The sequence below is a fragment of the Atractosteus spatula genome, chromosome 5, assembly GCF_055471065.1.
Source record: "Atractosteus spatula isolate fAtrSpa1 chromosome 5, fAtrSpa1.hap1, whole genome shotgun sequence".
NCBI classification, from domain to species: Eukaryota; Metazoa; Chordata; class Actinopteri; order Semionotiformes; family Lepisosteidae; genus Atractosteus; species Atractosteus spatula.
The window spans coordinates 28,936,964-28,951,870 of record NC_142710.1 but is presented as its reverse complement, the minus strand read 5'-3'; the positions used below and the strand labels follow the sequence as shown (position 1 = coordinate 28,951,870).

At 38.3% G+C, this 14,907-nt stretch overlaps 1 protein-coding gene across 2 annotated transcripts; it reads left to right on the top strand.

Moving 5' to 3' along the window:
* The first annotated feature begins 4,509 nt into the window (after positions 1–4,509).
* irf1a (interferon regulatory factor 1a) lies at positions 4,510–14,493 on the top strand. Of its 2 annotated transcripts, none has more exons than XM_088917248.1 (9): positions 4,510–4,589; positions 5,136–5,302; positions 7,206–7,305; positions 8,403–8,582; positions 10,905–10,949; positions 11,536–11,694; positions 11,850–11,902; positions 12,194–12,290; positions 12,897–14,493. In XM_088917248.1, the coding sequence occupies exons 1-9, from the start codon at positions 4,580–4,582 to the stop codon at positions 13,016–13,018; spliced, it is 933 nt and encodes a 310-aa protein (XP_088773374.1). In that variant the 5' UTR covers positions 4,510–4,579; the 3' UTR covers positions 13,019–14,493. The 2 variants fall into 2 exon arrangements, with proteins under 2 accessions (XP_088773374.1, XP_088773373.1); XM_088917247.1 differs by having other exon boundaries at positions 10,845–10,949.
* The last annotated feature ends 414 nt before the right edge of the window (positions 14,494–14,907 follow it).

The window sequence follows — 14,907 nt, the reverse complement described above, 5'->3', positions numbered from 1 at the left end:
ACACAGTATTACATGGCTCTTTGTATGGATACGGGAAATCCTGATTCTTCCCAAACATCCCTATGAGAAGAAGTGCTATGAAAATACACTTCACTGGAAAATTCGTTCCGTAAGGCCGTAGTACTTGACTGATGTGTATTTTGCAGTGTAGTACAACAGATTGCTGGATTTTGCAAGCAGATTTGCTGGGAAGGTCTGTTTGGATAAGCATGTAACAGCATAAGGGAATGCACAGCCCAGGCCAGTTTAAACCAATCCTGAATCAGCGATGCTAGAGCCTTGGATGAAAGCAGTGTTCTCAGCATTCCTCTCTCTGTTCAAACTGAGCTGTGAGAGCACTTCAGGAGGCAGAAAGCTTCTGTAGGAGCCTGAACAATGAGTACCAGCAAAAGAAGCATGATACTTGTGAAATGCCTCGTTGTACCAGTGAGCACGAGCACGCTGAACATGATTTACTTGTAAAAGAGCATCCTCGTGTGTGAACATGTCTGGCTTTTGCTAACTGCTGGAGTGCCAGATGGAAGGAAATCTGACACTTCACACATCATTAGACGCAGCACAATAGGATATAGGACATCAGTGCCCTAGTACACAAACGGGAACCCATGAATAGAAAGAAACACCAAAGTGCAAAGAAACACACATATCATGTTTCAGCACTTGTATTCCCCTTTACCTGCATGAAGTGCCCTACAGTTCACTTTAAAAGGTAAACATCATTGAACAATTTTGACTACATATTTAGCTTACATTTCCCAAAATAGCATAATTCATTTCCTCTGTGTTATGAACGTGATAAGATTATCACTGTGAATCATAAATTAATTTAGAAAGTAACTAATATTACAGTTTCTTTACTGATTATAAATATTAAATATTTTATTTAAAATAGATCATATTTGCCCATTATAATATCACTAGTCATAATTTAGTGTGTGGAATTATGTCATCTGAAAAGCTGGGAAATGATATCTACAAGGTATACATTTTTACTTTTTTACATTTTTGCTGGAGGTTTACAGTATGAAAAGCTGACCTTTCACATTATCTTCTGCACTATGTCTCTAAAAATCTGATCAAGTTTCTGATCAATGTGAATTAAAGATCACTAAATGACAAACTTGGTTTCTTCTCACCCAAACTAAGTTCTGTTACTAGAAATCAAAATTGTAACAATAGTAGGAAACATTAGGGAAGGTTTTGATTAAATTGCCGCTGGCCATAACAGTTATATGGTCAACCAGTACCTCCTGGTTGTTTTTAAGATGTATATATATAGCATATACAGTATATAGTACTATACTGTGTGCACAGCAGTGTATATTCTAAATTGTCCAGAAATCAGAAGGAAGTCCAAAAAGAATGGTTTGGCCGGTGTAAAAGTCAATTACTACATTACCACACCAGTTTAGCATGAATTAGAGCAAGTACAGTATCCAATCCTGCTCTTAAACTAATAAAATCATAACAGCCATGTGAAGAATTTACATACCCCATCTGGACCGTTGGAGAGTTTATGTTTGATCTGTGTTCCAATGAAATACTTATCACCAGCACCAGATCTGTTGATATTGACAAAATGGGAAGTGATTATTATACAGTACATTTATCATGAAATCTTGATTTTATTATAAAACTAAACTGATTCAAAGGATAGCATATCTTAAAAGCTAACAAGTAAAGTCACTAAGGAACTCATTTTACCTTTTACATAACCCAGAATATTTGAAGAATTGATCCTCAGGAGCTGTTATTAAAAAATCTTACTGATTAAATTAAATTTTTAATTAAATTTGATTAGATTAAATTGTTTTTTAATTACAAGCTTGTCTTAAGTGCATCGAACCTCTAACTTGAATCCTACTGCAGACAATGTTGCAAAAATGTTGTGAATCAAAGAGATTAAAATAATAATAATAATTGCTTGCACTTATATAGCGCTTTTCTGGACACTCCACTCAAAGTGCTTTACAGGTAATGGGGACTCTCCACCACCACCAATGTGCAGCATCCACCTAAATGATGCGACGGCAGCCATAGTGCGCCAGAATGCTCACCACACATCAGCTATTAGTGGGGAGGAGAGCAGAGTAATGAAGCCAATTTATAGATGGGGATTACTAGGAGGCTATGATTGGAAAGGGCCAATGCCAGCAGCCATATCACTCTGCAACTTACAACTGCACCTCAGCAGGTGTGAGCCTGGTCAGTACCTGGATGGGAGACCTCCTGGGAAAAACTAAGGTTGCTGCTGGAAGAGGTGTTAGTGGGGCCAGCAGGGGGTGCTCACCCTGTGGCCCATGTGGGTCATAATGGCCCAGTATAGTGACGGGGACACTATTCTGTACTTGGTGCCATCTTTCGGATGAGGTGTTAAACCGAGGTCCTGACTCTCTGTGATCATTAAAAAAATCCCAGGGTGTTTCTTGAAAAGAGTAGGGGTGTAACCCTGGAGTCCTGGCCAAATTTCCCATTGCCAATAAGATTACCATTAAGATTAAATGAGGATTTGTTCAACTGAAGTGTTGGGTAAATGAAGTGACAGCTATAAGCCAAATGGAAGGTTGACAAGTATTTACATACTTTTTTATAGTTAACATGGCTTTAAAAAGTCATTTCTTCCTTAATAAGCAGGTTAGACCTCTTTAGATAAACAACAGCAATGATGGAAACACAGAGGGCATTATCGGATATGTTTATAGTTCAAAAAGCTTGTGATAAAAGATTTTTTTTTATATTGAAGGCCTTAGTCATCCAAAGTAATGTATATACTAGGATTGAGAGCTGGTTAATGGTCTAAAGCAGAGTGGAAAAGGATAGTTGCTCGTCCTAGCTTGTATTGAAATGTGAGCTACATAAAACAAACAGTAACAAGCTAAACAGACAACAGGAACAAGGAAGCAGATAACAATAGCAGTGGAAACTGAAGGAGGAGAAGCAGCAGAGCAGTACAAGGCTGGGAAAGTCTGAGATCTTGGGAAATTCAGTCCTCATATTTATGCCTGGACATGGCTGAAGAGCAGTCCCAGAACTCATGGTCCAATTACTTTCAGTTTCAGGCAACCGTATTAAGCCATTTCAGAGACATTCTGGTAATGTGTCACACACTCAGGGACAGAACTGAAATGTTGCTTGTCATCAGTTGAAAATCAAAACCCAGTTACCATTCTTAATATCCTCAATATCCTAAACACACATCTGTGCAAAATGTGGATTCAGATGGGTTTTTGTTCCACACAATATAGTTCAGTCTCCTTGGGTTATTTTGCCCACACTCTTGCTGCTTTCAGTTATGTGTTCCAGAGTCCAGATAACTTTCTGATTCTGGATTGGCAGCTGTTTTCATCAGGACACTAGTTACAGTGCCAGTGAAGTCCCAAACAGCTCCTTGACTCCCACGCTGCCATCACGAACAGAGGAGGGACCAGGATGATCAGAACCAGTTCCGTCCCTGCTGGAGCACACGGGCCTGGCAGTTCTACAGCCCTTCACAAGGAAAGACACGCTGAGCTGTTAGAGTTCACTGCAATTGAACAATCAAAACAAAAGACATTTTCTTCAAATGGATTTAGTTGCAATTTTTTAAACTTTGATTTTGTTACGGTTAACTTATTTTTTTTAAAATCTTATCGCAAAGAAAAAAAACACTTTTTCCTACTTCCTCTTTTTCCTCTTATGGCAGTCCAGGTATCTCCCCCCAAACGGTCAATTTGAATATGGCTATAACTCATCCGAACAGAGTACTATCAGATGTGACATTATGTTCCAAAGCTTTCGCCATTTCTTTTCTTCTGTTGACCGAGCCGACTTTGGTGGGCGACTGCAGAGTGTTTTCAGAGTTACTGTACTAGCCAAGCCCTGCCGCAGCATTCAGAACAGGGCAAGGCAGTGGTACGTACTGTAACCTGGCTCTTGGGAGTCCATCCTGGTGCCTGCTGCCTGGTGCCTGGTGCTGGGACGGCTTGCCGCTGAAGCTGAAGGAAGGTACGGCATCACGTGGGGTTGAGTGCTGATAGACGAGTGGAATTACAACAGGCATAATAAGTCAGTGTCCGTCAGCACAGAACGAGTTCACTTCTCCCTCCTCCTTGAAGATTAAAGCACCACTTATTACCTGTGTACAGTGCACAAAGAGTCCCAGGAATGTACAGTGTTATATAAAAAGTACAAAGAAAGTACAGTACTATATAAAAGTACCCAGAATGTATATGACTGTGTAAAAGTACCCAGAATGTATAGTAATCTATAAAAAGTACCAAGAATGCATTATTTACTCCCTCACAAGCTGCTCCCCCTACACAGTCAATTTGAATATTACTAGAAGTCATACGTATAGTATACTATCAGATTTGATGACATTCTTTTTTCTTACGTTGACTGAGCCAAGCTGTGAGATGGGGAAAAAAGCTATCAAATTAAAATGTGGGTGTGAAATTCTTGGAAGTGAAGGAGGAGCTTAAGGCAAGCATTGCGTAAATATATAATTTAGTATGCTTGATTTTCTGCCTTAGTTGCCTGGAGCCTGGTCCTGTGGGAACCTGTTTGTGGGGATGACTATCAGCGGGTGAAATGAAAGTCTATGTGCCCTGGTAAGTACTGTAAATGGTCACATATGACATTGCTGCTTGAAGCCACTACTAAAAGGCTGCTCTGCAATAATATACGGAATGGCTATGTTAATTCAAATGGATTTATTTTAATAAATTGGTGGGCTGGTATGGAAAGAGGGGTTGTGATTCAAATGGTATTTTCCTGAGTCTAAACAGCTTGTCCCAACGAAACTTTGTCACATTATTCTAATACAAACTTCAAATTATTTAAAGCTGATGAACTACCATTCAGCTTAATTGATTCCAGTCCTTATGAGGTCACAAGGCTGCACCTCATGTATTTTTCTATCTTATTAAAAACGGACTACCAGCAAACTTTGCAATCAGGGTACAAATCAGTGTAACTCATTCTCGTGTGGCAGGCTCTGAACAACGTCCAACCCCTTGGTGAATCTTATCCAGGAGAGACTGAATGAGATCACACAAGCTGATACAGTATATCTTGTATAAAAGCACTGTTCTTACAGAACTGAACAAGCGGGAGGTTCGGCACTGTTTGATATTCACCGACGTTTTGTTCGCCAGCTCTGACTGAAGCCTCTCCGCTCCACTGTGGACAGCCTGTTGTTGCCAGGACAGCAGCCGATTTCCTCAAGCAGTTAGACATGCACCAAGGACGCCTACGCCTACGGCCCTGGCTGGAGGAGCAGATCCGATCCCAGACCTATCCTGGAGTCACCTGGCTTGATGAAGTAAGCAGGCTTTAACATTAATCAGTGGTAGATCACCGTGACGCTCTGGGCATGGAACCTGAAGAGGATCTCCGGCCAGCCTTTCTGCTTATCGGGAAAACTCACCCCATGGACCTTTCATCATAGACATCATGAGTACATTGCACATGTTTCTGAAACTGCTCAAAACCTGCAAGAATCAGACACTCAGAATCCCTTACCTAAAAGGATCTAAATACAGAGCTCTGGGAGATGCTACATTAGAATGTAGAAAATGGAGTTGAGAGAACTGTTCATGAGCTAAAACAACTGTGCATCCAGAATTGCAGCCGTGGATGAGCACTGAACAATCAATGAATTTTTTCAATCAATGAAGATCTGCTAAAAAACCCACTGTCTTTGTAAATGGATCCTACTGATACGAAATTACATCACTTCATATCAGTATGATCCATTGAAAAAAAGGCAGAGCTTTTGATGGCCTCAGTATTTGCAGTGTGAAATCACCTTTTTCATTGAAGCGTGTTTACTTTACAATCAAGTTCTAATCATTTCTCTTCATTTATAGCTCAAAAAGATAAACAAAGGAAATAAGGATTTCAATATCTCTGTCCGCTGGAAGTCACAGAGTCACTTTTTGATGGTTGGTTTCAAAGCAGTGTATTGAAATTCCATAGTTAAACAAAAAGCCAACATCAAAAATCCATCCATCTTCCAATCAGTTTCTTCAGTACAGGCAGCGGGACCAAGGCAGGATACACCCTGGATGGGACACCAGTCATTCACAGGGCAGACGGACACAAACACAGACAAGCACACACGCACACCGGGGCCAATTTTCCCAGAAGCCAATTAACCCACCAGTATGTCTTAGGACTGTGGGAAGAAACCGGAGCACCCGGAAGAATCCCACAGGAATTCAGGGAGATCATATGAACTCCATGCGGATAGCACCCTGGGAATTGAATCCCTGAGCCCCAGGGCTGCAGGGTAGCAATGCTCACCTCCGCACCACCATGCCAGCCAACATCAGAAACAGCAAAGAAACAAGTAAAGGTTTATTCCACGCTGAAAAGAGAAGAAAGAAAACGTTTCGGCTGTGGAGCCTTCTTCGGGTGTAAGAAATTGCGTTGGCAAATTGCAATTGTCTGAAAATTGCCAGGTAGAACAAAGTTTTGATTCAATCCAGACCCAACTAATCGTGTCCTGGGGGTATTGTTCTTACTGGAAGCCTTGTCGATCAAACTGCCGGCCAAGGCTTTGCTAACCAAGAAAGTCAACAGAAAACAAATTGTGCCTTAAAATATTTCTTAAACTAAAAATGAGTGTTATATTATTCTACAAAGTGTGTAGGGTATCAGTAACCATAAAACTAGCTTATTCAGGACATGCTTAGAAGTTATGTATCAAGTAACATTACCATTGTCAGAAAGGGGAGGATACACATTTTAAACTAAGTATATTTTGATTCCTCTAGGATGGGATATATTGCTCTTAAAATTTAAGATCTCTCTTTATAACCATTCAATTAAAATATAATTTAAAAAAACTTTGGAACTACACCATGGGAGAATTATTCAAACAAAGAATCTAAAAGGATCTGATAAACCGCGTTTCACAAAATCCCACTTCATCTTAAAAGTATGGGAAGTCTTTTAAATCACAAAGTTCATTGCAAAGGATGGTGTATTTATAATGAGTTGGTATAATAACTCTGGAAGGTAAAGGATTTTAGATGTTTAGGATTGTCTATTGAAGATTTTCAAAAGAAAAGGGCAGAAGAAAAAAGGATGTGAGTGATAATGCAGAACAAAGACTTTAATCTCTGTGTGAGTTCATCACCCTTTTCCAGATTACCTTTGCACTGAACAGAAACTTGGAAAAAAATGACCAATTATTTCTGCGCCTTTCATCTTTGCTTTAGGCAGCTGGAGTATTTCAGATTCCATGGAAACATGCAGCTCGTCATGGTTGGAATATAGATAAAGACGCCACTCTGTTCCGAAACTGGGCAATGCACACAGGTAGGAAACAAGTCCGAACATCGCCAACACAGAGCTCTCTGGCAAACACACAAATTCACATTTTCTAGGTGACATTCATATTGTTGTGTTATTAAGCATTAGTTGTCTTATTACTGTCAAAGCAGGATATTTATGTCTTCTGTAAATAAATGAAGAAATGTGTTAAATGAAGTAAACATTAAATCACAAGCATGGTATTGAAAGACCATACTACTGAGCTTATTAGCGCCACGGCGAAATAAAAAATCTCATTTATACAAGAAAAGTATCTTGTTTATATAAGAAAATTATTGCGTTTAAACACAGTAATTAATTTGTTAACAATGTTGCCTACTATAATAATACTGTATATTGCATTGTACTGTATATGCAATAATACTGTTCCAAGCAAAGTAGGTTGGTGTAAGTCTTACTATCAAGTCATTGTGAATGTATTTCGTTCAATGTTTAAAGAGTAGGCAAAAACCTTTGTACAGGACATGTTTCTGCAGCTTCAAATCAAGAAGAACATACGGAAAGCCGTGTCATTTCTACAGAATACGCAAAAACAATACGCATTTAACTTGGGAATGCTTACTGACACGGTGTTGTACTTCATGTATACAAAAGACAGAACACTTGCTCCTTTAGATTCTTTTTTTCCAAAAAATAGGAGCGTGACAATATTGTACTGTTGTTAAAAGTCAATGCTACTTTGTACGGGACAATATTATTGCGTATACAGTACAATGCAATATACAGTATTAATATAGCAGGCCACATTGTTCACAAATTAATTATTGTGTTTAAACGCAATGCTTTTCTCGTATAAATAAGATTTTTTCGCTAATAAGCTTCCGTACCAACCCACCACTTTACACTAAAATAAGATCTTTAAAAGGAGCAAAGTGAGAGCCAGAAAACTGATGTCTTTTTAGTCTGATTAAAGTATTGTAACTTGCTTTATTACAGTATTGTATATTATATCATTTCAATATTGTAACTGTTATTAAAATGGACACAGAATTCCTTCATGTGTGCTCTTTGAAAAACAGGCTGATAGCACCACCATAGTTCAGTCTGGTTTTCTGTCTCAAATGCTGGAGTCTTTCTGACAGGGAGATATAAACCTGGCGTTGACAAGCCTGATCCAAAGACATGGAAAGCCAACTTCAGATGCGCGCTAAATTCCCTGCCCGACGTGAAGGAACTGCACGACAAGAGCATTAAGAAGGGGAACAATGCCTACAGAGTGTACATGATGCTCCCTTCCATTAAAGCTCCCAAACGGAGGAAAGGTAAGTGCTGGATACGTGAAAATGCATCTGAATCCTTTAGCAGCAACAGTCGTCATTATCTCTCGATGCAATACTGTAGATGGTTATACTTTTACTCCATCACATTGCTCACAGCTACAGAGTGAAAATAAATGCAGGTCAGTTTGAAAAAGGTTCAGAGGCCATGCTCTAGAATTGTGTCCAGCTGATGTAATATGGATTTCATAGGTAATACTGTATTTATGTGTCAATTGTGTACCCAAGGTAGGGAGAACTAATGGGTTGCGCACAAAGATGTTTGTTCACATGATATGTTAACAGAAGCAACTCAGAGGAGTTGCACTGAGCAGACTACTAGACGCTCATTATCATGCTTGTATTCAAGCAACTGATGATTACTCTTCATGAAATGCCCTGAAACAATTACGTGACACTTTTTGAGTGGATGTTGGAAATGCTTGATATATTTTTTAATAAGGAACAAATAAAGGTGTATTCCATGAAAAGAGAAGAAAAGAAACACAACGTTTCAGCTGTGGAGCCTCCTTCAGGTGTGAAGGTGTGAAGAAGTTGTGTTACTTTTCTTCTCTTTTCAGCATGGAATACACCTTAACCTGTTCCTTTGCAGCCTACGCATGCTAATGGAACTACCTACTTGATACTTTTTCATAAGCCGTTTTGAAAAATATTACCGAATGGTTTATAAATGTACAACATCTCTGTTATTAACAATCCTTTGATGAAGTCATGACTATCGACAGCTACAGTATGAACTGTGCACCTATATATTAATATTTCTATAAGGTGCACCAAATTCAGAAAGTGAGCAGTTAATGTAACTGGTATTATCATAAATGATTCTGACAAATACAGTACTTTTTAGATAGTTTAAATGACAAAATTGCTGCTACTAATTAATGTTAACAATGTTAATGATAAACTCAGAATCAGAGTTGTAGTTCAGTATTTCAGGATTGATTTATTTTAAGAAGGTTAATTTCTTACCTAAACTCAGGATTAAAGCTAATATTGGTATGACATGAAGAATTAGAACAGATGTCTTCATGGCTTCTTTAAACAATCCAGTTTAATCCAATTAAAACAAACTTGCTTGTATAGATAAGTAAAGGTTAAAACAAATTCAGTTGTGAAGGTGAGCTTACCGTCATAAACTCACAAAATGTGAGTTTCTTGTATGCACATAAAAACTAACAATTTGAACAAAATAATTTCAAAGTTAAATCAAATATATTCAGTATATCAGTAGAACCTTGGAGATCTTGAATGTTTATTATTCAATGGAAAACTGTTATTCATGTTGATGAAACTCAGTGAATTGTCAAGTGATTCACAAACTGTTCTTCAGGGGTTGTGAGTGGCTCTGTGATGTTGCTCAGTCTGACTACTGATACTTTTTTTAAATGTATGAGATCTTTCATGAATTGCTCTTCAGTGCACATAAAGTCATTGACTAATTTGTTCATGGATCATAAAGATACAAAGCTCACCTCTCAGACAGATTTGGTTTAGAAAGGCCCTAGGCCTAGAACTTTTTTTCTTTCACTCTTTAAATCCAAAATCAAACTTGTATGGTGATGAACTATTTGCTTTGCTTAATAGACAAAAGGAGTCTAATCTGCATTTGCCTACCTATCAATCTTTCTTCTTTCTGATTCTGACATATATTTTGCTAAAAGGATATAGTTAAACTCACATTAGAGACCTCTTAAATGAGAAACTGAGGATGAGTACTTTCTGTTTCAAGGTTGTATGCAATTGACCACAGAGAATATAAACAATAACCAGCTGACCTGGTTATAATCTTACCCTTATTACCCGCGTGTGCCACTGAGTACTTAGATACATTCACACCAGAACAGAAATACATGGTACAAGTAAACTTCATTAACACGGCTGGCAGAAAAGAGACTAGTTCAATAATCTAATGAAATCAATCAGATTTCAATTTGCTTTAACCCCACTGATGCACATGAAAGAATGATAATGCAAATTTCAGTTACTCAAGATAAACATCACATTTTCTACAGCTGTGTTGTCAAGTGGCATTGTTCAAACAGCTAATGCCTGAATCGTGAATTTATAAACACACTGATGTAAACCTACATAAAGCTAAATAAAGGACACTAAACAGAAAGGAGCATCAGCCACAATGCATTTCTTAGTTGCATTTAACAGCGGAGAAGATGTCTCGCATTTTCCACTATCAAAAGCTGTAATAACTGTAGTAATAAGGAATGTTTAGTCTGACATGTTCTGTTCCAGCTCTGAGAGATGTACACAGTGATATTAAAACCGAAGACAGTGGCCTGTTTTCCTTCTTAGAGACCCCTCAGTCAGACAGCTGCTGTCCCCCAGAGAGGTTTAACGGTGAGACCTTTTCTTTTACACAAAGCAGAGTTTTCAAATGATTTTATGGGGAGATTTTCCCTGAAATGTGCCCATTGTTTTCAATTAAAACATTTAAAATGGATTAGTTGTTAACAGCAAGTTCAGTATTGATATACTATATTTTCTTTGCCGTGGTTTCAACAAAGCGAGAATTATTTTCCAGTCATTGCTGTCCTATATTGGATTTACTTTTGATAAGCTATACATAAATCTACATTGAACTTTAATTTAAAAGTCGTTTAACAACGATTTTAGCTCCATGGAGTATCGGTATTTTAGGTTGTTCTCTGTAATTTTGTAAGTTCATTTTCAAAATTTTCAGGCACAGCGCAATTGCATCTTAATTCATGCAACTTTCCACCTCCAGTAATTCTGCACCTCCATGTGTGGTTGCTACAACAAGGGAAGAAAACTTCATCTAAGGAACTTAAATGTTTTCCTAAATTCAGTTCCACTGTAAGATGCAAATTACATTCTGGTGTCACTAATCTATCATTTTCTGAGGTTTTATTTCCTTGAGTATTACTGTATGTGCAATAACCAATTCCCCCTGAAATTCCTACAGAAGGCATCTCAAAATACATGAGAGATAATAATAGCGTGGGAGTCAATGGACACAGCCCAAGCAACTTTCACAACAGCTACTATCCACCACTCACAATGAAGACAGAGCCTGACGAGCGCTTGAACACACTGAGAATTTCCTGTCCTTCCAGTAAAAACGGTAAGAAAACCTTTCATGTTTTAAAGATTTTTCTTTGCCATTTCAGAAAAGAAGGAAAAGGAGACATGCAGTTCCATTGAGCTTTCTTTATATCACAGCAGGGTACAACTGAACCATTGAGACAAACCCTAACATATTTAATTTATATTGAACAGGTAATCTAGAGAATACCTTAGTTGAAGATGAGCATACAAAAGCTGTACTGAAGGTGAGTCTGTAATACTTCTATTCATCTATGAAATTAATTATGCAAACAGTAATTAATTCCGTTGAAACAAAAAAGTTTTAGTCTTTTCAAAGAGAATCTTAACACTGAAAACATTGAAAAAGAAAAGTGGTAACTGAATACTGGATTGAGTGAAGTGAAGAATTTCAAGCATTAAGTGGTCTGATAATGGAATTACATGGTCCAGTAATAGTGGTATAAGTAACCGCAGGAGAAGAGAAGGGCATTGGGAAGTGATTAACGAAGAAGAACGAAATGCTTTCATTTTTGCAGATAGTAGATCACCTGAAAACCATGGAACAGTGGAATGATTGCTCTTTCAACAACAAAACCTCTAGACAATTCACCAGCCCCTGGATGAGTTTTTACAGTACGTGTTTCAGCTTATTCTATTATGAAATAATTAGGCTCATTAACAACAACAAACACGGCTATATTGCGTGGTCTATAAACTTCACACTTAATCCACCAGATGCAGTGAATGCTACACCACCCCCACAAAACCTATAAACACAAGAAAACAAATTCTAAGATAGACAAAGACATCTCCATCCACAATTATTCTGATGTGTGTCACTGGCCACACAGACATATCATGACATGAGCACAAGCTGCGATCTATATAAGAACACCACCTTTTCTTCTCGAAGTGCAGTGGTGGTGGGAAGAAGGACAATGTGCATGATAAAAACCAGAGCACCTGTTGTGCCATGTCATCGCAGTATCACATTGCTTTCGTCACAGAATTAGAAAAATATAACAACTCCTCCGTTGCGTCTGTTTTGCTATAATTTTAGCTGATACCTTTTGTCACATTGGGGAAATCATCTTATAGTCCCAAGACATTTCATACTGTTTTGAAATACTCAAATGATTTGTATGCATAAAGGCTTTGTAAGGCACTTACCGAGTTTGAGTCCTCCTGGCAAGTCTTGCTTTCAGGAGCTGTTATGATCACACTCTTCTCTGTGTGCAGATGAAGGGGTTGGCTACTCAGGAAATCTGATGCAGGCTGACTACCAGGTGTGCAGTGGGGAGCACAGATCTTCTTTTCCTGACCAGCTGCGTCCACACTCCACCATGATGTTCGACCAGTAAAGAACAGACTATACCACACTGAAAGCTGCCTGTCACTATGCATCTCCCACTACAAAGGAGAAAGCCTCCATCTTGCACCTCGGGAACATGCAGTCAATTTGGAATTAAACCCTTTCCAAATGCCACTGGACAGCTCTGATGTTTCTGATGTTACCTTTTAACAGGAATAAGCTAAGAACCCACACTGTTGCACAATGGCACGTTTTACTATAGCCATTATTAATACTGACTTCAGCCCTGAAATACTACAACTGTGGTATGTTTCAGCTCAGCTCTAACTGCTAGACCTCAGGCTTTCGAAGGAAACAACCCTGGTAGGCCAAACTCTAAATGTAATCGTTATTTCAAAAACCCATTTAAACCGGAATCAGATCCATGCAGCAAAATAAGGCAGAAGGACTTTCTCATGAAGCAACGAGGGAATTGACTGCAAGGACGTCTGTCGACTCAAGGAGCACATAATACAACAATTTTGAAATCTCATTTGGAAATAAAGATGCCCAGAATACACGCTGTGGAACAGTAACAGGTGCAAAGGCTCTGTCACTGTTGGGAAGAATACACAGAGTATACCTGGGCATTCGACCAAACGTCTCAGGGCAATTCTAAAAGGAAAGAGATCTGTCTCCTGATGGAGCTGCCTATTCAGGAGAGGCTGAAGAGGTGTCCCACTTGCTTACCTGAGCCATTGAAAAGACACTAAAGACTAGGAAGGAAAACTCCTAAATTTCACAGCAGACAATTTACAATTTCTTAAAGTGACACAGATACAGTGGTTCCAAAAGCACTACAATATGAACAATGTTCAGGTGCTAAACTGGCTCTGCTGTTAACACCCCTGCTACTTATGGCAGAATAGATGGTGCTGAAGCACCTGAACATGGCATTTTAGACATTTTTGATGCCCCACTTTGTGAGCAGTATGTAGTACCATTTTTCCCAGCGACAACCACTCAGAACTATTTGCGGAGGAGACCCAGGAGGCCAAAACTGGAGTAAACCTCTCGCCTACACATGGAGCACCTCGCTGAGCTAGCCTGCGTGCAGTCTCCAAGTGCCTGATGCCAGCTGTCTCTGCTGATTTTCCTAACGAATGTACAAGCAAATTATTCAATTTAGTGTGCAGAAAACACCATTGTTTTGTCATTTATCCCAAAGTTATGTCTAAGAATAATAAAAATGCCTTATAAATAAGTTTTGAAATTGACATTTGAGAAGTCTGTTTGATGTAATGAGAACAAGAAAGTACATTTACTTATTGCCAAGTTTATGATGCATTTTAAACCACATCTATGTTTTCCTTTAGGAAATTACAGTTTGAAAAAAACATGACCTTTGAAAAACCTTATTTTATACACTTTGGATTTTGTTTCGGACTTTGATGTTGTTTTTAAAATGTTTTACCCAATCTTTTATGTATTTGGTGTTTGGTTATTCTCCTGTAAATAAAATAAATAAAACTTGAGTTTAAATACTACAGCTTACAATGAGTGGAGAACAAATCCTGTGATGAAATGCTTAACATTTTTAAAAGTAGTCCTGGCTATGGACAGAAAATATAAATATTAATGTTGTAACAATGTTTCTAGAGTTCATAAAGACAGAAGGGCTTTTCTTTGAATCAGCTTAAAGCATTTGAAGTAAAAAAATAATTGATGATTTTATCATCTTCCTCAAAGGAATCTGTTCTTTAAATACTGACAGCTGTCACTATTGTATAATTTTTTATCTAAGCATGGGTCTGTCAAAATGGACTGTTTTGTCCACCAAGACTTGTTGAGTCACTAACTTACAGTAACTACAGCACTTATACTTCACAACAGATTCAAAATCATATCTTCATGTGCCATTACAGCACAAACTGCTACAAATTGGCAAATAACTTCAAA